This window comes from Callithrix jacchus, chromosome X, assembly GCF_049354715.1.
Source record: "Callithrix jacchus isolate 240 chromosome X, calJac240_pri, whole genome shotgun sequence".
NCBI classification, from domain to species: domain Eukaryota; kingdom Metazoa; phylum Chordata; class Mammalia; order Primates; family Cebidae; genus Callithrix; species Callithrix jacchus.
The window spans coordinates 9,907,708-9,931,010 of record NC_133524.1 but is presented as its reverse complement, the minus strand read 5'-3'; the positions used below and the strand labels follow the sequence as shown (position 1 = coordinate 9,931,010).

Sequence of the window (23,303 nt, the reverse complement as noted above, 5' to 3'; positions counted from 1 at the left end):
CGCCCTGTGCACGGTAGGAGGTTTAGCAGCATCCCTAAGCTCCACCCACGAGATGCCAGTGGCATCCCCATCATACACCACAAAATGACGTTTCCAGCAACAATGCACCACACAGACCGCAGTGGTCCCGTAAGATTCTAACTGTATTTCTGCTGAACTGTTTCTGTTTAGATAGGTCTAGATGCACAGATGCTTATCATTGTGTTCCAGTTGCCTACAGTACTCCGCACGGTCACCTGCTGTCCAGGTTTGTTGCCTGGGAGCAATAGGCTCTACCATACAGTCTAGGTGTGTCACAGGTGTTATTATCTAGGCTTGTGTCAGTCACTCTACAATGTTCAGACAAAAATAAAAGCGTGTAATGACGCATTTCCCAAAACATTCCCAACACTAAGCGATGCATGACTGTAGTGACAACCTACAATGCCTCCAGATTTTGTCTCATGTCCTCAGAGGTACAGAATCACCCTGGCTGAGAACCACCAATTTGACTGAGAAAATGCTGAATAGAAGGACATTCTGGAACGGACAAGGATAAGGCCATTCCCCATTCCCAGATGTGGTACCAACTCAGATGGGATCCAGCCCAGAAGCTTCCTTTGGCACTAGGTAGGCCCTTCAGGACGCTAATGCTGTATATGCCCTGGAGGCTCACTTAAGCATCAGCTGCCCGACTTTACTCTCCCACCACACCCCACTCCCCAGCAAACCAGAGGTGCTGCTTACAGAGCCGTCGGACGCGCTGGCGCCCACTTTGTCTCCTCGGGCGTTCCAGCACACCTCGAAGATACCACCAGTGCCTCGGTAGCTGTAGACAAGATTTCCATTCTGCAAAGCAAAGCAGCCGTCACTTACAACGCAAGGGGCACCTGCAACAGATGCAGGTGTGGAATATGCGCCTCTCCTGCCCTGATGTTTGATCATGAACATTTCTGAGCATAGTGAAATTTAAGGGTTTTCAGGAAGCACTCTGGGGGCTGTGGAGACGTGTCTCTAGGACTTCCCACCACAGGGAGTGAACCTGATTACTTATGTCCACGGAATCCGCCACCACGTTTGCGCGGATTCTTAGGCTGTGCCCAGCTGAGGACTGATGGAGGCGGGAGACCATGGCAGTCATCTCCTAAGACACAGACTCAACTGGTAGGCAAGTGGCTCATGGAGTCTCTATCAGCACGGCTGGGACTTTCTATAGACCTGCGGGTCTCTCTGACTCTTCCTACCCGTCTCGTCTCCTTCCCAGAGGTCAGACTGGCCTCATGGTCTGAGTTTTCCCTTCCCCTCTACCTCCCTCCCTGTTTCCATCACAGTTCTTCCCCCAACAAATCTCTTGCCCATCTAATCCAGTTTTGGTGTTTGTTCCTTGGAGGACCTGAATGAATACAAAATAATGAATACCCGCACCCTAGTAGCAATGAAATCGACTGTAATTCATGGTTAAATGTATTAACATCAATGAAGCTAAAATGTACATATTTTTGGACATTTTAAAAAACAAATGCATAATATACATGTAATGCAAAACACTACAGACCATTGGCTTCTGGATTGAAACAGCATTAACTTGACAAATCTAAGAGGCAGGGGAAGCAGAGGGTTTTGAAAGAGTTGAATAAGGCTGGGCGAGGTGGCTCACCCTGTAATCCCAGCACATTGGGAGGTCGAGGAGGACTGCTTGAGCCCAAGAGTTCGAGACCAGCTTGGGCAACATAACGAGACTTCACCTCTACAAAAATTAATTTAAAAAAATAAAAAAGAGAAAGAGTCGAATAAGCCTTCACTCATGATTCATTAATGGTGACAAGCAGGAGAAATCTGAAGACTGAGACCAGTAAGGCTGTCCCAAATCCTCTGCTCAACCAGGCTCCTTAAAGGGCAGTGTTCTATGAACAGAGAGAGATGCATGCCAGCAGTATTATAGATAAGTATTTTTATACTTACAGAAAAATGAAGTGTAATCTTTAAGATTTCTCTTAAGAAAAATCCTAAGGATTTCTTAACTGGGTACAGTGGCTCATGCCTGTAACTCTGGCACTTTGGGAGGTCGAGGCGGGTGGATCACCTGAGGTCAGGAGTTCGATACCAACCTGGCCAAAATGGTGAAACCCCATTTCTACTAAAAATATAAAAATTAGCCGGGTGTGGTGGTGGGCACCTGTAATCCCAGCTACTCCAGAGGCTGACGCAGGAGAGAATCGCTTGAACCCGGCAGGTAGAGATTTCAGTGAGCCAAGATGGCGCCACTGCACTCCAGCCTGGGCAATGAGAGTGAAACTCCATTCTAAAATAATAATAATAATAAAAATCCTAAGGGTTTCTTCGATTTATAAAAAAACGGTTGAAACAATTCAGTGAGTTCTTGACAACGGGCTGTACCTAACTGATCATGTCCATGTCATTTTTTGATGATCGATGTCTTTTTTAGAAATGCACCCATTACAATTTCTAGCAAGCATTTCATCAACAGAGACTCTTGCACCCTAGTCCTGAGGTGTGTATCCTAGAGGGTTATCTAGGGCTGTGGGGCTGGGCTTCACATCAGGTTGACTCTATGCAGGGTCCACATTTCCTTCCCTGCCCTGAGAATATGTGGTTCACGTGAGTTTCTGGGGAAGCCTGTGATCTCAGTGGACACCTTGCCAGTGAACAGGGCTCATCGCCCATGAGCCACAAGGGTACATGAAGTTCAGGATGCAAATCCCCCTGAATGTCAGCCAAGCCAAAAGGAACCAAGAAGGCAGTGCAGATGAAAGGGGGCGGGGGAAGGCTGTGTAATCCCTCTGTCCTGAGGTTAAAGGGACCCCCTCCCCATTATTTTCAACAGCTCCTAGCGTATCAGCACTTCTCTCTTCCCTTAGAACGGAATCCAGTACTGACTGCCCTATGCAATCCTTTATGCTCTGCAGCACTACTTCCCATCCATTTCTACTCTTTACAGGTGGAATTCTCCTATCCTCGGGTATGGCCCCAGACACCCACAGCAGCCACCTTCACTTAAATCCTATGTCCTTTCAGTCCCTACTAAAAGGACAACCCAATATTGACATTTCTTATGTCCTCAAACAGAAACTACTTTCATTTTAAAAATTAAGGCTGGGTGCAGTGGCTCACACCTGTAATCCCAACACTTTGGGAGGCCAAGGTGGGCAGATCACCTGAGGTCAGGAGTTCAAGACCAGCCTGGCCAAGATGGTGAAAACCTGTTTCTATTAAAAACAAAAATTAGCTGGGCATGATGGTGGGTACCTGTAATCCCAGCTACTGGGGAGGCTGAGGCAGGAGAACTGCTCAAACCCGGGAGGTGGAGATTGCAGTGAGCTGAGATTGTGCCACTGCACTCCAGCCTGAGCAACAGAGACACTGTCTCAAAAACAAAACAAAAACAGAAAAGAAAAATGGAAGTGGCATGACAGCTGTAAACACGTGTTTCTTCCCACTCCCTGTTCTGCTTCATGGCGAGCTGCAGGAGCTACTGTGGGCAGAGGATGTGGAGCTGCCTCGACCCCATTAGCTGGTCTCCCAAACCCACCCTCCAACCTCAATATCTAGAGAGCAGCATTTCGGTGATAACCGCTATGAAGAGGAAGAGGCAGGTGGAAGGTTTCGTGCCATGGACTCTGAAAAGTGAAGACAGTGGCTCCTTCAAGGAAGAACATCTGCCAAGGTGAGGGCTTGGGAATCAAATGGCCAAGAGCCCTGAGGAGGGTAGACACGACACCCTTCCTCAGGAAGGGGAGCAGCCAGAGGTGTCTGGTAGGGGAAGAGCCCACAGCCTACATGGGGTGCATGGTGGACAGCATCCACTTGGTCAGCCCGGGGAGCCTGGGCGTGCTCACCTTCCTCCAGGGCACTGCTCTGAGGCAGGGGCACTGGAATCGTGGCTATTTGTACATCCCTTTCTAAAAGGCTTCTGTGCAGGGGTCAGGAGCTTACCTGAGTATTCCAGATATGGACACACTTGTCAAAGGATCCGCTGGCCAAGTACTTCCCATCAGGGCTGAAAGCTACGCTGTAGACAGGCTCCTGATGCTTCGTGAGCGTGTGGATGCAGACGCCTCGCTCCACGTCCCACAGTCTCACGGTAGAATCAAACGAAGCACTAGCAGTGGGAGAGAAGGCAAAATCACAAACACACGGCGGTTTCTAACAGTTCTCCATAACGTAGATCAGATCTCTAGGAGCTGTTTTTCCCAGCCTTTATATTTCAAAAGACAATCAACTGAGGATTTTGTCTTCTAAAATGTAACTCACAAGTATTAAAAAAAGAGCCATGGTCATTAAACAAAGAGAAAAAAGTTGTAATGTTATTATTAGAGAGACAATTGGATATCCACACTTGTTTCTGCACTTTTGTTTCTGAGATGGGGTCTTACTGTGTTGCCCAGGCTGGAGTGCAGTGGCATGATCCTAACTCACTGCAGCCTTGAACTCCTGGGCTCAAGGAGTCCTCTTGCCTCAGCCTCAGCCGAGAAGCTGCAACCATAGGTCCATGCCCAGCTCATCTTTTTTTTATATTTTGTAGAGATGGGGTCTCACTATGTTGCCCAGGCTGGTCTTGAACCTCTGAGCTAAAGAGATCCTCCTGCCTCTCCCAAACTGTTGGGATTACAGGTGTAAGCCACTGCACCCGTCCCTGTTTCTGAGTTTTCTATAGATATAAATGATAAGCATTTTTGTAGAATATTTACCAAGTTTCCTAAAATGTCCCTACAATTTAAAACACGATATCTACTATTATAAACTAAATTAATGCAGATAGCCATATTTGGAAAAACAGCAAAATCAGTGAATAAACATTTAAAACACTTTTTAGGCCAGGTACAATACACCATGCCTCTAATCCTAGTGCTTTGGAAGGCTGAAGTGGGAAGATCACTTTAAGCCAGGAGTTCAAGACCAGCCTGGCTAACATAGAAAGACCTGTCTCTAAAAGGAACAAAAAATTTTAATCAAACAAGAATTAAAATACAATTATACCCACATATCCATTATTGAAAGCTGCAAATTTTAGTAATTTTCAAATTTAAAACGATAATATCTATCACAAAGCTATTGTCTGGCTTTCTTTCTTTCACCAGGGATGGAGTTTCCCTCTTGTTGCCCAGGCTGGAGTGCAATGGCGCAATTTTGACTCAGTGCAGCCTCTGCCTCCTGGGTTCAAGCAATTCTCCTGCCTTGGCCTCCTGCGTAGCTGGGATTACAGGCAGCCACCATCCCTGCCTAATTTTTGTATTTTTAGTAGATACGGGATTTTGCCACGTTGGCCAGGCTGGTCTCAAATTCCCAACCTCGGGTGATCTGTTCACCTCGGCCTCCCAAAGTGCTGTACAGGCATGAGCCACTGTGTCCAGTTGGGTTACCCCTTTTATGCTCCTAATAGTACCATGTAATGCCAAAGCACCTTCTGAGTCATCACAAAATGACTAGTGTGTAGTACTATCTCACAGTAATTTAAATGGATTTTATGAAAATTACTTGAAATATGAGAATTAGGGCCTATGTGTTCTTTGATTTTTTGGCTCCATCTCGCAGTGGGTGCAGGAATTCCATTCAATCCTTTCTAAGACATGACCTTAATTTGAGCACTGTCAACAAGAGTCTGTGCTGCCTGGCTTGCTGTTCCTAACTGCAGCTCTGCAGTCATGCTGGGTTTTTTTTTCTTCTCTGTCTCTTTTTTAAAGAGACACAGTGTTGCTCTGTTGCCCAGGCTGGAGTGCAGTGGTGTGATCATTGCTCACTGCAGCCTCAATCTCCTGAACTCAAGCAATCCTCCAGCCTCAGCCTCCTCCTGCCTTGGCCTCCCAGAGTGCTGAGATTATAGCCGTAAACCACCGTGCCTGACCGAAAACCACCCTTACCTCAAGGGCAGGTGTTACTCGATAATTCTATCTTGGCCCGTTCAAGGTGAGCTACCACTTCATTTCCTTTGGAGGGCTTTAACATGCGTGTGTGGACACACTTTAGCAAATTTCCTGTTGTCTTTGTGTAGCACAGAGCTGTACCGGCTGTGCTGCCTGCCCTTACCTTGCCAACATAATTTTGGAGTTTGGGTTGCTGGTGGCAGGCCCGCTGGGGCTCCACTTGATGGTGTAGATCTCTTTGCTGTGAGCCTGAAGATCGTGGACACACACCTCCTGCTTCATGCTCCAGATCTAGAAGACACACCAGCCACAACATGAGCAAAAGCCATTCCTGCATCCGGGAACAATGTGGCATCATTCTTCCCAGGCACACACCTATGACTGCTGGCCCATGGTGGGCGGGGGGTGCACAGTGGTGAAAAACGCTGTGGGGAGGCTGGGATTCTCAGCAAGACCCTGACTGAGAAATCGGAGTTCACGGGATGATACAGGAAGGGAGCAGGGTCAGTAAAAATCTTCACAGAAGAGTGACAGTGAGACTGGTGTCGAGCGCCCAGGGTTGTCTGGAATTAAACAGCCCACCCCTTGTAATGCCAACTCTACCTTCAATGTCATGTCATCCGAGCAGGACGCCAACAAAATTCCAGAAGGATCCCATTTGATGGCGTTGACCTCGTTCTGAAAGAGAAGAGACATGCTGAAAAAGACATCAGGGCCCAAGTAGATGAGGTCACCTTCCAGCAGGGGGCAGCAGCGTGCCACCGTCACTGCAGAAGGTCTTCAGCTTAGGCCTGGCATCAAAGAGCACAGCACAAGCAGCCATCTAGTTTCCTCTTTTTCTCACTTTGCCTTTTTCATATATATAAAACCACAGCCATATACCACACATCACCAGCCACCCTCACCCATATTTCATTAAGAAAAAAACATTCCCTGCTAGGAAGGAAGGTAAGTGAAGAATTCACATACTGTAAAACGCAGCAAATAAAACCAGTTACTTTTAAAACTGGACTTTGAAAATCATTTTCCTATGTGATTTGTTTTATTTCCTGAGACAGGGTCCCGCTCTGTCTCCCAAGCTAGAGTGCAATGGCAGGGACACAGGTCCTCGCAGCATGAACCTCTTGAGCTCAAGCAATCCTCCTGCCTCAGCCTCCCAAGTAGCTGGGACCACAGGCAGGTACCACCACGCCCAACTATTTTTTGTTTGTTTGTACTTTTATAGAGACGGGGTTGCCCAAGCTGGCCTTTAACTCTTCAGCTCAAGCGATCCTCCCACCTTGACCTCCCAAAGTACTGGGATTACAGGCGTGAGCCACCATGCCAGGCCCCTTACGCACTTTGGATGCAACAGCTCCTCCCCATGTCTGTATTCATTACAAGGCATTTCTCTCCTACAGGTGAGTGGAGGCAGATGGAGGGGTAAACGTGAGAAGTGAAGCCTCAGCTATTGTGGAGTTATTCATGGTAAGGGCTGATCCAGGTGGAAGATGGGCGACCAAACTGCACATACAGGCAGACACACATGTGCAAGGAAAGCGTGAGGCAAGTGCTGAGTGGCACACACACACACACCACAGGCAAAATCCTGGTTGGGGGCTCATGATCGGCACAGCCAGGCAGCGAAAAGTGCAGAGGGAGCGCTCTAACCCGGAGGCTCAGGGCACACACCTGGGACAGGTGTGCGTAAAAGTAGCACCTGCTGCAAAGGCTCAGCTGGGGAACAGCCTGCCCAGGAGAAATAAGGGGACAAGACATGCCAGCTCAGGGCTCCCTCGGGGGTGACTATAGGGCCCTGTATGTCCAGTATAGTACCACTATTTGACACCTGCTGTCCCAGCCTAACAGTTAACTAATTTCACACACATAATGAATTTTCTAAATTTCACACTTCTAAGGGCTCCAAGTTGGATGATAAATTGTATGGTCACGCTGGTTTCTAAAGACAGAGTTTTGAAGGGTGTGAACTGGACAGTGACAAGGCCACATCTGTGTTCCATGAGGCACAGGTGGCCCAGGAAAGGGAGGAGGAAGAAGCTTGGCAGCCAAGGAGTAGGCTGCCGCAAGAGCCTGGGAGGGTGGAGGGGGCTGGCCAGAGAGGGGGCTGGGGGTGTGAGTGCACGCTCACGAGTGCGCGCAGGTGTCTATGAACGTGCATGTGTGTGCAAGGCCAGAGAAGGTGGCTCTGACTGCGGCTGTTCAGAGGAAAACCCACGGGCCCGGGAATATGAATCTGGTCACTGCAAGCTGTCCCTAGCCAAACCCATGCAAAGGAACAAATAACTTCCTGGGAGTGGACCCCTCGTTCTGCAATGCAAGGCCCAGTTCCTGGGCCGTCTCCAGAGCCGGCTCATGGGTCTCCACTTAACCCCCTGAGCTGGAGCTTTGTTTAGGGCCATTGGCTGCATTAAGACCCACTTAAAGGGCCAATGCCTGTGTGCTGGAGGCAAGGTCCTGGGCAGGACACCTGGGAACCACAGATAGTGTGTGCAGCTCTATTAAAAACCTACGGATAGTCCAGGGTTAGAGGAGAAATAGGTTTAGATGAGAAGAACAGAGTCAGTGTGGACCCAAACAGATGTTAGGTGCCTGTGCTCTAAAAGTGCCTTCCTTTGGAACAGGGACCCCTGGGCCAGGGGCAGAAAGGGGGGGCACTAGGGGAACGAGGACAAGGGAATTTACATTAGTTAAGTTAGTGGCAGGATGGCAAATATCCAGGGACTGTGATCATCCTCCCCTGCTTTAACAGGGGACCCTCCCCCGACTGTGGAAAGATATTCTGGGTGCTGGTGAAAAAAGGCAAGATGTCATGGACCCAGCGTTGGTGTGCTCTGCATTTTCTGGGAGAGGCAGACACGCAGGCCAGCAGCTACTGCCAGGCTGTGGCATTCACGTGGGCAGTGGGAGCTCAGGGGGTGTCATTAATCCTCCCCAGGGCATGCAGAGGACCTGTGAACGGGCCTGGAGGGTGGGGAGGATTCTGTGTTGGAAGGAGAGCTGCTGTGGGGTCTAAGGCGGGGAGCATTTCAGGCAGGGCTCAGCGCAGGGCAAGGTGCTTGGCTGCATGTGTCTTTAGGAGGATAGAGAGGCACAGGGCATTTCTGGACACCCAGGAGGTTGAGGGTAGGAAATGGGTTTACCAACAGATTGGAGATTGCAGAAGGTTAGAGACCATAGGAATAGGCTAATCAGAGAGATTTGGTAAAAGACCCAGAAGTACTTCGAAGGCCACGCTAAGGAATTTGCTAAGTCAGCTGTTGTTCACACTGTTGTTCCCTGGGATATAATTTTTTTTTTCCAGCTTCTGCTTGCCTTTAGAATTTTCTCTGCCATTGATTCTGGTGTTTGATGACCATATGCCTAGGTGGACAGCGTGGTTCCGTTTGTATTTGTTCTGCTTGAAATTTGCTGAGCTTCTTGGATTGAATATTGACCTTTTCCACCAAATTTAGGAAAACTTGGCTGTTACTACCTCAAATGATTTTTCTGTTCCATTCTTTCTTCTCTCCCCATCAAGCGAATAGGTTTAGGGTGCCTGATACTGTCCCATAAGCCATATTGCCTTTATGCAATTTTTCAATCTTTTATCTGTTCTTCAAAATGGCCAATTTCTATGATCTCTGACCTTACTTCTGCAATCTCCCATCTGCTGGTAAACCCATTGATGTGCTTTAGATCTGTGTCCCCACCCAAATCTCAGGTGGAACTGTCATCCCCGATGCAGAGGTGGGGCCCGGCGGGAGGTGTCTGGATCACGGGGGCAGATCCCTCATGGCTTGCTGCGGTCTTCATGAGTTCTTGTCCTTTGCAAGTGCATGGCACCCCCCCTTCCCCACCTCTGGACCCTGCTCTGGTCATGTGAGGTGCCTGCTCCTTCAACTCCTGCCATGGCTAGAGGCTTCCTAAAGCCTCCCCAGAAGCAGTTGCTGCCATGCTTCCTGTACAGCCTGAGGAACTGCGGGCCAGTTAAACCTCCTGTCTCCTAAATTACCCACTCTCAGGTATTTCTTCAGAGCAATGAGATAAATGAGAACTGCCTAACACACCCTATTAAGACTTTCATTTCAGACATTGTATTTCTCAGTTCTCAATTTCTTATTTTTTATTGTTTAAAGAGACAGGGTCTTGCTCTGTTGCCTAGGCTGGAGTGCGGTGGTGCTATCATAACTCACTGTAGCCTTCAACTCCTGGGATGGGACTATAGGTGTGCATCATCCTACGCCGCTACTTTTTAAAATTTTTTTGTAGAGATAGAGTCTTGCTACGTTGCCCAGGCTGGCCTCAAACTCTTGGCCTCAAGCAATCCTCTGGCCTCAGCCTCCCAACGTGCTGGGATTACAGGCATAAGACAGCGCACTTAGCCTCCTTTTGTTTTTTAATGACATAGTTTTTTCTGTTCACTGCGGATTCGCCCCATCTATTCATTTATTGTGAGTGTCGTTTCCTCTATGTCCTCTACATGTTTCTCATGCTACCTTAAAGGCTTTGCTGCCAAATCCACCATCTAGGTCACTTCTGGATGAACTGTTCTTGCTGCCCACCCCAAACTGGGTCAATCCAACTACCATGGTTACCACGGGGTAACCATGGCAGCTCAAATAGCCAAAGGCCGCAGAGGAGCTGGTCTGCTGCTGCAGTATCTTTTAATTCTAGGCACACAAGAATTGGCTCCCACATCACATTCTCACGAACTCGAGTCCAGTGACGAGAGCTCTCACTTACTGTGTGTCCTTGGAAGGTTTTGACTGGGCGTTCACAGCCGAGCCTGCACACATGGATACACATGTCTGTGCTACAGGAGGCAAAGGTCGTGTTGTTCTGCCAGTCCACATCAAGGGCAGGGGCTGCAGCAGGGAGGGAGGACATCTGCAGTTATTCACTGTGTGCACAGCTCCGTGGATTTACAACAACGAAGAGCACAGTCAGGAAGCCTTTTTAGTTTACTTATATATTTATTCTAGAGACAGCCTGCTCTGTCACCCAGGCTGGAGCATAGCGGTGTGATCATGGCTCACTGCAGCCCAGAATTCCTGGGCTCAAGGGATCTGCCCACTTCAGCCTCCTGAACAGCTGAGACTATAGGCGCACACCACCAGACCTGGCTAATTTAAAGAAATTTTTGTAGAGACGAATTCTTGTTATGTTGCCCAGGCTGGCTTCGAACTCCTGACTTCAAGCTATCCACCCGCTTCAGCCTCCCAAAGTGTTAGGGTTATAGGTGTGAGCCACAGCGCTCACCCAAGCAGCCCCATTTAATAACATGATAAAAACGTCTCAAGTGTGAACAGTCTCCTTTCTAAGAACTTAAAGACCCTCTCCTGCCATGCTGGCAAGAATGACAAGATGTCCTGGGAGAGAGGCTCCGTGCCACTTCCTGAACCCCATGGCCTGCAGAATCTCCCGCTCCCATGGCACAGGTAAGAGAGTCTGCCTGCTCTGCACCTTGCTGCTCCCAGTGATATCTCTGCGGTGAGTTAATTTGATTCGATTTTAGTCAGAGAGGAGAAAAAAGGAAATATTCATGTTCTATGTTTGGGATACCTCAATAGGAAAAAACTCTCTGATAACACATTAAGGCATCCCCCTGGCTAGGGGATAATTAGAGTCAACAAGAACCCCTTTGAATCTACCAATATGGAAACTCATGTGAGTTTTTATTTTTCTTAGAGATGAAGTCTTGCTGTTACCCAGGCTGGAGTGCAGTGGTACCATCATAGCTGACCGCAGCCTCAAACTCCTGTGCTCAAGCAATCCTCCTGCCTCGGCCTCCCAAGTAGCTGGGACTACACGTTTGTGCCACCACTCCTAATTTTTTGAGACAGGATCTTGCTCTGTCACCCAAGCTGGAGTGCAGTGACACAGTCTTCGCTCACTGTACCCTCAATCTCATGGGCTCAGGTGATTGAGATTCTCCCACCTCGGCCTTCCTAGTAGCTGGGACTACAGGTGCATGCCACCATGCCTGGTTCATTTTTCGAAGATGTTTTTGGTAGAGGTGGTGTCTTGCAGTTTTGCCTTGGCTGGTCTCAAACTCCTGGGCTCAAGTGATCCTCCCACCTTGGCCTCCCAAAGTTCTGGGATTACAGGAATGAGCCACCGCACCCAGCCATGTCTGTTTCTTAAAGGCAGTCAGCACTGAACTGAGAAAAATCCAGCTTTCTCTGAATATGCTAACCGTCAGTTGCCCCTGCCCTTCATTGGTCTTTAAATTAAGAGGTGCAACCCTCCATGTATTTATCCTCCTCAGTCGCAGGGACCCCATTCGCTTCCCCATCCAGCTCCATGCCCAGGCAGAAGGTGTGGCTGGGACAATGCGGGTGTCAGCAGTGGTCTTTTCCGCAGCTGAGGCCATCTCTCACGCTCCTCCCCAGCTGCTGGTTTCATGGCAGCCTCACGATTCTTGACCCATTTTCTTGGTTCTTGTTTACAACATCGCCTGAGCCAAACGGCAAACTTCTGGTCCAGCCTCTGCATTTGGGCATGTGATTAATACACCTGGAAATGTGACAATCTGGCGAGTGGTCCAGGAGATTGCCACCAGCACCTCCATCTAAAGCAAGCTTGTTCGACCCACAGCCCATGGCCCAGGATGGCTTTGACTGTGGTCCAACACAAATTTGTAAACTGTCTTAAAACATTACGAGATTTTTTTTTCCAGCTCATCAGCTATTGTTAGTGTTAGTGTATTTTATGTGTGGCCCAAGACAATTCTTCTTTCAACGTGGCCCAGGGAAGCCAAAAGATTCGACATTCCTGATCTAAAGAGAGGGCCCCTGCCCTCAGGTGATTAGCCCTACTGAGTCAGCTCCTGCAGCCAGGATGCTTGGGACCACGTGGGTGAATGGCCAGTAACAGAGCTGAGCTACGCTGGGGGCCTCTGTGCCTGCCTTTCCATGCATGGGCCAGTATGGGTCAATAGCCCTCATTCTTCTGTACCCAGCCAGACATTTTCCTTTTGAAATACTTAGAGGTTTACAGGAAGCTGCAAAGGTAACACAGAGAGGTCCTGTGTCTCCTTCACCCAGGTTCCCCTAAGGGTTACATTTTGTGTAGCTGTAGCATTGTATTGAGACTGGTAAGTTGACACCGGTGCAATCTGCCTATAGAGTGCTGTCATTTTATCACGTGGTTAGATGTGTATCGCTGCAGTTGAGACCCATTAGTGTATAGTCGTCACTAAGGTCTCTCTCAGGCTACTGCATCGGCACACATGCCTTCCTGAACTCCCGTACTGCTGATCCGTCCCAGGTTTCTATCATTTTATCATCATGAGAATGTTACAGAGCATACAACCTTTTGAGACTGGCTTTTGTCACTCAGCAAAATGCCTCTGAGATCTCTCCTGGCTGTCGTGCATCAATAGTTTGCACCTTTCCTCAGCGAGTTCATTTCCTTGGCGGAGTTTCACTCCGTCATAAGGCTTTGAGCTAAGGCTTCCTGCAGACAGTGACCGAGGGTGCCCCCATGAGGCGTTCCTGGGGAAAAGCTAGTGGGGCAAGGCAGTCACCCCATTAAACACCCAGCCTGCTACAGCCACAGAAAGGCGCTCTTCACAGCTCTTCCCAGCTGCGTTTCACTTGGAAAAGTGAGCTTCTTCTCTTGATCTTGAACAGTCTCTAACACACGGAATGCCTAGATACGTCTGACCTGCTGACAGGAATTGGGTCTACCTAATGGCCAGTCAGATTACAGATGAGAAGCTCACACAATTCAGAACAACGAGGTCTGTGGCCTTCCTGGGTCAGCTGGGTAGAAAACCCTTCCATAGGCCCCCTGGGGACACTTTGAGAAAGATTATTTTCTGCTGAAAGACTTTACAGATGAATTCTTAAGATACAAGCGTTAGAGAAACCTTATTGATGTTTACCTCGGGCAGATTTTTCTCTGAAAAACAGAAGCTAGAGCTTTCTGTATCAGACATCCTGCCTCACCCCCTGCCAAGTCTGCATGACTGGGATTCTAGGGCTGTGAACCTGTCACGGCATCCTTCCTGCCTACAAAGGTAGGTTTCGGCATTTAAGCCAAACGTGATGGAACTCCATCGGGAACGGCATTCTCACTAGTCACCTGCTTTAATTTGCCATCTAGAACACAGAGTAGCAAGTGTCTGGCGTAGAGATGACACACAGATCACAGGCTATAGGTGGGGTTGCCAGGGACCGGGGGAAAGACGAAATGGGTACAGGGCTTCCCTATGGGGTGAAGGACACTTTCTGGAGGGCCTAGTGTACGTGCTGCTTGCATTGGGAGCCTTTTGTCTCTAATATGCTCAGCACCTTCATCAACAGTGTTCAATTAAAGCAACACCAGTAACAAATTTCACTGGCAGCCTTGAGAGGTGTGTTTGGTGTAGGCCCCAAGCTGTGCAGGGGTGGCCACAGAGGAGATGCTCTCTCTCCAGGGCAGCAGAGCAGAAACACATCCTCCCTGAGTCTTCCTCACTCTCTGATCTGCCTGTGTGAGGAGTCCCCACTGAAGTACTGCATGGAATATAACAGATGTGGGTGCCTATGCATCTGACACAATCGTGCCTCGACACGACCTTTGGCTCCTGATCTTGTTTCCTGCAGGGCCATGTCCCCTGCTTGGAGACCTCCCCAGGCTGTGCTGTCTTGGACAGTCGTTGGGGTTAGCCCTCCCATTCAGAACATCGTTTAAACACCCCAAGCTGCCTGACAAGACACTCAGACCTCCTCCAGGACAATGCCCAGAGACAGCTGATAAGATGGTCAACTTTCACCCTACACATTTAGGGATTCCTTCAAGACAGATCAGGCATTTGCCATTAAGGGAAGTGGTACCTACCCCCTTCTGCCCACTCTAAGCCAGTCTAAAGTCTTCCAATAGTCTATTAGGTCTGTGGGTGGCCATCTGTCTTTGTTTTAAGAGGCCACATCTAACAACAGGACTGAGTTACACAGAGGAGGAAGTTGGGAAATAAAATGAAGAATCATTTTGGGAGACCAAGGTGGGTGAATCACCTGAGGTCAGGAGTTTGAGACCAGCCTGGCCAACATGATGAAACCCCATCTCTACTAAAGATACAAAAATTAGCTGGGCGTGGTGGCGGGTGCCTGTAATCTAAGCTACTAGGGAGGCTGTGGCAGAATTGCTTGAACATGGAAGGCAGAGGTTGCAATGAGCCGAGATCGCACCACTGCACTCCAGCCTGGGTTATAGGGCGAGACTTCGTCTCAAGAAAACAAACAAACAAACAAACAAAACGAAGAATCAGGTGGGAATCTGGAAAATTGGAGTCTCTAGACTCCAGAGCCTGGCTGTCGCATGTGGCCTGGCCTGGCTCCAACGCACACCAGGCATCTGCGAGGGAAGGTGCAGAGCAGTGGCCACGCATCTGCGCAGGAAGGCGCTAACACCACAGGCCCGAGGCTGCTCTCCCTATAGAGGCCTGCTTGCAAGGCTGGCCCTTGGCTAGCGACTGAGAATTTAGATTTCCAGAGCGTTCCCACCCTTCCCTAACAGACACTCACTCTGCCAACACTTGCTTGTGCAAACCATGTGTTTATGCTATGCACCTGCTTTCCTTCTGGGGGTCTGCAGTTTTGGCTTGTACTAGGTACTGGGTGCCTACATGGCCAACCCCCAATAAAAACTCTGGGCACTGAGGCTCTATGGAGCTTCACTGGTATAAAACATGTCACAGGCATAGTCACAACTTACTACTGGAAGAATTCAGCATGGCCTGTGAGAGTCCACTGGGAGAGGAGCCTTCAAAGCTCTGGATTTGGCTGTGCACACCGTTGCCCTTTGCTAAGGTTGCACTAAATTCCTGTGCTGTTAGAAATCTTAGTTGCAGGTTTGCTGCATCCTGGGAGTCCTCACAGCCAACTGCCAATCCTGGGGGTGGTTTCGGGGAGCCCCCAAAATAGCATCCCTCTTAGAACAGCAAGAGAGTGGAGTCTGCACTGCTTCTGTGGCTGGCTCACTGCTGCGTTTCAGAGCTCTGGGCAGGTGGGTGCTGAGGTCATCTGTATCTTGCAAACCTTAAGAGCAATCAATGCTTGCCACAAAATGGGTCTCCTTCTGACCAGTCAGGCCCCTTGGACACTATACTCTGTGCATTCACAGTTACTTCATGGGGCATTTCATATAACTCTAAATAATTTTTATTTATTAGAGATAGGAGCTCATTCTGTCACCTAGGCTGGAATGCAGTGGTACAATCATAACTCACTACAACCTTAATTTCCTGGCTCAAGCAATCCTCCTGCCTCAACCTCCTGGGTAGCTAAAACTAGAGGTGTGTACGACCACACCCAACTAATGTTTTATATTTTTTGTAGACATGGGGTCTTGCTTTGTTGCCCAGGCTGGTCTATAAACCCTGGTCTCAAGTGACCCTCCCATCGTAGCATCCCAAAGTGCTGGAATTACAGGCATCAGCCACAGTGCCCAGCCTAATTTTGAATTATTATTATTAGTTTTTGAGACAGGGTCTGGCTTTTTTGCCCAGGATGGAGTGCAGTGGCACAATCTCTCTGCTCACTGCAACCTCTACCTCCTGGCTCAAGCCATCCTCCTACCTCAACCTCCTGAGGGGCTGGGACTACAGGTGTGCACCACCATGCCTGGCTAATTACCGTATTTTTTGTAGAGATGGTTTTCGTCATGTTGCCCAGGCTAGTCTTCAATTCCTGAGCTCATGCGATCCACCTGCTTCAGCTTCCCAAAGTGCTGGGATTACAGGTGTAAGCCACTGGGCTCATGCTGAATTATTATTCTGAATTACAAAAAACAAACAAAAATACTCACCTGAATGAAAAGGAAACTGCTGTTTGGCTTCTCCTGTGTGGGCATCCCAAATTATTGTCGTCTGTGCTCCGCAAACAAAGGAAAAGGTTAGTAAATATTCTTGCAAAGTTCTCTGGAAACATTTATCATATAAGAAAAATACAGTGAGCCCCTCTCCTTATAAACTGACACTTTTCAATACAGATAGAAAGCGAGCCTCATGGGCTACTTTCAATTTTCTCAGATCCACATTAAAAAGAAAGAAACTGGTAAAATTCATTAGCAATCTATTATATTTCACTCCAATAATACCCCCAAATATTACAATTTCAACATGTAATCAGTATCAAAACCCTGCTGGGATAGTTGCCTTCCTTTTCTCCCAGACTACGTCATTGAAGTACAGCATGCTTTATACTTAACAATCTGGATGGCCACATCTGATGACCTCATCAGCCACATATGCTGGCATCTCCCTTAACTCATTTATGCCTGAGGTTGCAATTTTTGAATTTTTGCAATCAGACCTTGGCGATGACCCTGAGCAGTAGGATATAAATAACTCCCACATGCTTGGTGTTCCAATAATGGAACACTAGGCATAACTGGGTTTAAGGACAGAGCAGCTGTAACCAATACTTGCAAAAACTACCACAATTCACAGGAATTCCTCCTTATCTCTGAATTCAGAAAACTGTTGAAAAACCTGGAGCAAAGCATCTCCAAAGAGCTTTTTGGCATTTTTCCAAGAGAAGGGCTGCAGAAATGAGCATTTCTGAAAGTGCCCCTGCTCATTACTCCATGAACGGGGGACACTAGACATGGCAGAGCCATTGGCTTGCACTGGGGCCAGGCACCAATGTATTCATCTAACAGTAAGTAGAAAGGTGAGTTCTGCCTTGGAAAACAAAGAAAATCATGAATTTTTATGAATTTACTGATGCTAGGAAGACACTTAAGAGAACCAGCTCAATGAATAGCATTGGAATTACGTCTTCATCAACTGGAATTTTCAACTTAATTGGAAACTTTACAACTCTCTGCCAGTGACACATAGTCAAGATTTTGCTTTCAGAAGGAAGAGTTCTATTTTGTGTTGACTGTGGACATTTTCAGAGGAAAGCAAGCAGTGTCTTTGAAACTTGGTACTCCTGGGTTCTGGGTCAGTTCTAGACAAATTAACATTTCTTTGTTTTAACTCTTCTTAATTTAGCCATGCAAAAACAAATCTAACACTGCAGAGAATATATAAACTCTTTTATAGTTCTGATACCATTTCACATATTACATTAATGACTGGGTCTCTTAGTTGACATTTATGTTAAATATACATTGGACAAAAGAAAACAGTTATGCAAACATTTGAGGAATGTGACATATATTTCAGTCACTGTGTATTGGTCAACACCAGCATCCCCATAAGTTAACATTTCCTCCCTATGTGTCATGGACAAGACATTAATTCCACTCCTGCTGTGGCTGACCAGTAATGATGGTGGATCGCACCCAGCCGGAGAGACTAACATATACCACATATGCATTTTCACTGATCACAGCGTCCATCACCTGGTGGAGTTAAGACTGATAATCAGTGAGAAAAACAACCATGAATGTTAAACAGTCTCTAGGTAGGAAGGAGGCCAGGAAACAAACAGCTATTTAGAATTCCACGGAAGTCAAAGGGCAGGAGTTACTGGTGACTTGGGGCCTGAGTTCCCATCCCTCTGCACCAGCTGTGTGTCCCTAGGCAAATTAATAACCCTCTCTGGGCCTCCAGTCCCTCCTCTGTAGAATGGGAGTGATCATACTTGTGCCTGCCTCCTATCCTGGCAGTACTGGATGGGTTAACACAGACAGTAGTGAAGTACTTGATAGAGAAAAGTGCTGTCATTTTCATGAGTTATTTTAATAACTCAAGCAGCAATTACTGAGAGCCTACTGAATGCACAGCAGAGTGCTGCATATGCATGTTACTTGAATTAGAACATCTTGGCAAAAATCTGATAGTAGCTACATGAGAACGTTTATGTGTCAACCACAGCAACTCAGATTTTAAAATATCATAAACCAGCTACTAAGTCTGAAAGGAAGGTTTCCTGGCTTAAAAGAGAGAGACAGCAATTATGAATGAATGATTTGTTGACCTAGTTATACCCTAGTGTAGGAGTCCACAAACTTTTTCTGTGAAGGGCTAGGAAGTAGGAGTTTTAGGCTTCGAGAGCCATCTGATCTCCCCTGCAACTGCTCACCTCTGCCATTGTAGCATGAAAGCAAACATAGAGAAGTCTCAACAAAGGGGTATGGCTGCGTCCCAATAAAACTTTATTTAAATAAAAAAACAGGTGAGGAGCCAGACTTGGCCTGTGTGGGCCACAGTTTTCCAAATGCAATTACAGCTTCTCCAAAAGTGGGATGATGCCCAGAGGTCAAGTCTATCATTTTTTTTCCCCCGAGACAGTCTTCCTCTGTCACTCAGGCTAGAGTGCAGTGTCGCAATGTCGGCTCACTGCAACCTCTACCTCCCAGGTTCAAGCAATTCTCCTGCCTCAGCCTCCCAAGTAGCTGGGATCGCAGGCGCCCACTGTGCCCAGCTAATTTTTGTATTTTTAGTATATGTGGGGTTTTACCATGTTGGCCAGGCTGGTCTCAAACTCCTGACCTCCCGATCTGCCCGCCTTGGCCTCCCAAAGTGCTGGGATTACAGGCATGAGCCACTGGGCCTGACCAAGTTGACCATTTTATAATAATTTTTAGAACTAGAATGAACAGAAAACTTAGTAAGTTTTTTTCGGTTTTTTTTTTTTTTTTTTTTTTTTGGTGTGTGTGTATGTGTGTGAGACAGTGTCTTCCAGATCCAGGCTGGAATGCAGAGGCACAATCTCAGCTCACTGCAACCTCCTTTGCCTCCCTGGTTTAAGAGATTCTCGTGCCTCAGTCTCCGAGTAGCTGAGATTACAGGTGCCCACCACCATGCCCGTCTATGTTTTGCATTTTTAGTAGAGACTGGGTTTGCCATGTTGGCCAAGCTGGCCTTGAAAACCTTACTAAGTCTTGGAGTTCAAGTTATCCTGAAATCATCACAAAATGCAAAGATTTGTGGAGGTCCGAGCATCCTCCAGTATTCATGCATGGTTTCCAGCTGTTGTAGAAACACACACTGATGTGAAAACATGTCTATTTTTTTCTTTTTTTCAATTCTAGATAATGCTTTTTTTTTCCAAAGCCATGACTTAGAATTCCTGCTGAGTCTTGGGAACGCACAACAGTTCCACAAAAGCTGTTTGGGGTCATGACTCCAGCCAGCCCTGTCGCTGGACAAGTGAGTAAAGTGAAATGCACAGAGGCTGAGATTGCTGGTTGAATCGCTCCGGGCTGGGATGGAGTCTGCATCCCCCTGCTCTTTGCCCTTGTGTTCGTTCCCACCCCACTGATGGTTTTCAGATGCACCTGGAGTTAACGCCGCCATGTCTCCCTGCAGCCCTGCCCAGGTGCAGAGCAAGTCAATTCTAATCTGTGGGCCATCGGGAGAGTGTGCCCTTTTACCCAGGTTGCTTGACTCCTGCTCAGAGAAATCTGCAGTCTACGGTGGGAAGCAGCAGTTGATCAAATGAGGAAAGACGAAGCCTGAAGAACATACACAGCCGGTGCCACTTGCCCATCAGTGGGTGAAAGTTCAGGCAGGGCATGCCCCATACCACGTGGCTCCTTCCAGCAAGTGACAAAGGCAATGTGGAGATTTTTCCTCTCTCTACCAACGAACCATGTACCTCAAATAAAGGGAAGTTTTGCACATGGGTCTGCAGAACAGCAGACTATATTAAGAGATGATGTGTTACAAAGTAACAGAAAGCTCAAAACCACAAAAACAAAGCCTAACAAATCCTTTTCATTTCTTTAGGGGAAGCACAAAACCTAAGAGTTCCAAGAAACCATGATGTTATTTTGAGATTAAAAATATCTAACCACCTGTAGCTCAAAGGGATATTTTTTAAGCTAATACTCACTTTGTCCACACCAGCACTCAAAATGTAATTCCCCTTTCTGTTCCATTTCAAGGCAAAGATGGGGCCTTTATGCTGGCCTAAGGTGCTGGCCAGGTTACCTGTTAGTAAAAACAAACATATTGACTTCAGTGTCACAGGCTGTTCACTCAAGGGTTCCATCAGCAGCTCCTCTTACCCAACCCCAGCACGAGGGACACTGGACTTACCATCTTCCGTCCATATTCTTGCAAAACCGTCATATGAACCTGTAGCCAAGAGTGTTCCATCGGTCTGAGGGCCAGAAAGAGACACAAACCCACAAAAACAACTTAGGAGGGGCTCCCAGAGCCTCTCCCGGATCCCAGTACACTGGGACTATTTGCCACTGCGTGTTCCTTAATGACAGAATTAAAAATACCATGCTGAAAGTTATCACAAGACTTTGCAGAAAATAAAAAAGTAGTCAAACTGTGTGCATCCCACATGTCAATGCATATAACCCCTGCTGCTGAAATCCCAAGGTGGGAAGTCACCTTTTCTGGGCTGCACATCATCTTTCTCCAGGAGAACTACTCTGGGGCTTCCAGCCTACCTTCCCACCATGAGGCCACAGGCTCATTTTGCTACAGCATGCTCACATGCAAAGATATGGCTACTGAATACACAGCTCACTGTCTGCCAAATGCAGCCTTGTTAATAGCTCTTAGAAGCCAAGACTGGCCAGGCACGGTGGCTCACGCCTGTAATACCAGTACTTTGGGAAGCTGAGGTGGGTGGATCACATTAGGTCAGGAGTTCGAGAGCAGCCTGGCTGACATGGTGACACCCTGTCTCTACTAAAAATATAAAAATTAGCCTGGTGTGGTGCCGTGAGCTTGAGGCAGGAGACTTGCTTGAACCCAGGAGGCTAAGGTTGCAGTGAGTCGAGATCACACCACGGCATTGGGGCTTGGGCAACAGAGCAAGGCTCCATCTCAAAAAAAAGAAAAGCCAGGACCACCTCTCTGGCAGCCCCTCAGGGTGGGGCTGAGCACAGGGGACTGCCTGTCTCCTGTGTCTGCGTGGGCTCCATCCATCACTGCAGCCCTTGCCTGGTGGCTGGCAGGTTTTACCGATTTCAAAGTGCCCAGGGGGTGGAAGATGCTTACGTTCCAGTCCAGTGAGGTGACATCTTTGTTACTCGGGACGTCGTGGCCCCCTTCTCGTATACAGTGCCTTAACACGAGCTGGGTGGAGCACCCGTTGCTATTCTCATTCAGGTTCCATATCCTTGCAGTTGAGTCTCCGGAACTGCAGAATAAAAACACAGGAGCCTCTGGTGTTTGGTTTAAATGGGAGAAGAAGCTCTCCACTGCTTGCTCTCTGGCCAGATGGCATCTTTGGCACGTGCTCTTCTGTCTTTTTCATACCTCTGGATCCCTGTTTCCCTCCTTGCCTTCTTTGTGTTTGGTAATTTTAAATGCCTTTGTGTTCCTTACCACCCCATGGAGAAAATGACTTGGAACTATGGCTTCTCCACAAAATTGAGACATGCAGAGAAGAGCCGCCCACTCCCAGGTCTGCCCACACTGGGGTAATATGGGGAGTGTGTGTTCCTTAAGGCAGAACCCCAGAGAAAGGGAAGCAGCTCCCATCTCCCCAACCCTGGAGTGCCCCCATCCTGACATCCTTACCCAGATGCAAGCAAATCACTGACAGGGTTCCAGGCACAGATGAACACCTCGGACTCATGGCCCCGAAGGACTGTGGCTTTGTTGGATGGAATCTCAACCTCCCCATCTACTTCCATTGGCTTCACGTGATTATCTGTCATAGGAAACACAGAGAAGTAAGTGGCTTACCAATACAAAAGAAACGCTCTTTTTTTTTTTTTTTGAGATGGAGTTTCACTCTTGTTACCCAGGCTGGAGTGCAATGGCGCGATCTCGGCTCACCGCAACCTCCGCCTCCTGAGTAGCTGGGTCTACAGGCACGGACCACCATGACCAGCTAATTTTTTGTTTTTTTTTTAGTAGAGACGGGGTTTCACCATGTTGACCGGGATGGTCTCGATCTCCTGACCTCGTGATCCACCCACCTCGGCCTCCCAAAGTGCTGGGATTACAGGCTTGAGCCACCGCGCCCGGCCGTGAAACGCTCTTAAAGGGTGCTGTGGTTTCCAGAAACATCTTGTTTTTATGTACTAAGTAATACTACCTCTGATGATTCCTTTTCTTTTCTTTTTTGAGGTGGAGTCTTACTCTGTCGCCCAGGCTGGATGGAGTGCAGTGGCGCAATCTCAGCTCACTGCGAACTCCACCTCCCAGGTGCAAGCAATTCTCATGCCTCAACCTCTCAAGCAGCTGGGATTAGAGGTGTGTGCCAAAACACTGGAGTAATTTTTGTATTTTTAGTGGAGACAGGGCTTCACTATGCTGCCAGGGTTGGTCTCGAACTCCTGGCCTCAAGTGATCTGCCTGCCCCAGCCTCTCAAAATGCTGGAATTATAGGTGTGCGTCACCGTGCCTGGCCGACTTCTGATGATTCTAGGGAAATCCTGGCTTTAGTGCAATTTAGTAAATATTTTAGATTTCTTTATATTTTGACAGTTTTTAAATTTTTGAGGAATAGAAACAGTTTGCTCAGTGCAGTGGGTCACACCTAAAATCCCAGTGCTTCAAGAGGCTGAAGAGGGAGGATCGCATGAGTCCAGGAGTTCAATAGCAAC

The 23,303-nt window shown here is 47.9% G+C and overlaps 1 protein-coding gene across 6 annotated transcripts in view; it reads right to left on the bottom strand.

The window, feature by feature from the left end:
* Nucleotides 1-23,303, bottom strand: part of TBL1X (transducin beta like 1 X-linked) — a 250,659-nt gene that overhangs the window by 3,977 nt on the left and 223,379 nt on the right. For all 6 annotated transcript variants that reach the window (XM_054251217.2, XM_035288995.3, XM_054251216.2 and 3 more), the window contains 10 exons: nt 22,270-22,402; nt 21,745-21,886; nt 20,824-20,887; nt 20,618-20,715; nt 16,635-16,695; nt 10,584-10,705; nt 6,465-6,539; nt 6,025-6,152; nt 3,934-4,099; nt 727-828 (listed from right to left, as the gene is read on the bottom strand). In XM_054251217.2, coding sequence (XP_054107192.1) covers nt 727-828; nt 3,934-4,099; nt 6,025-6,152; nt 6,465-6,539; nt 10,584-10,705; nt 16,635-16,695; nt 20,618-20,715; nt 20,824-20,887; nt 21,745-21,886; nt 22,270-22,402 — 1,091 coding nt within the window. The remainder of the gene's footprint in view (nt 1-726; nt 829-3,933; nt 4,100-6,024; nt 6,153-6,464; nt 6,540-10,583; nt 10,706-16,634; nt 16,696-20,617; nt 20,716-20,823; nt 20,888-21,744; nt 21,887-22,269; nt 22,403-23,303) is intronic.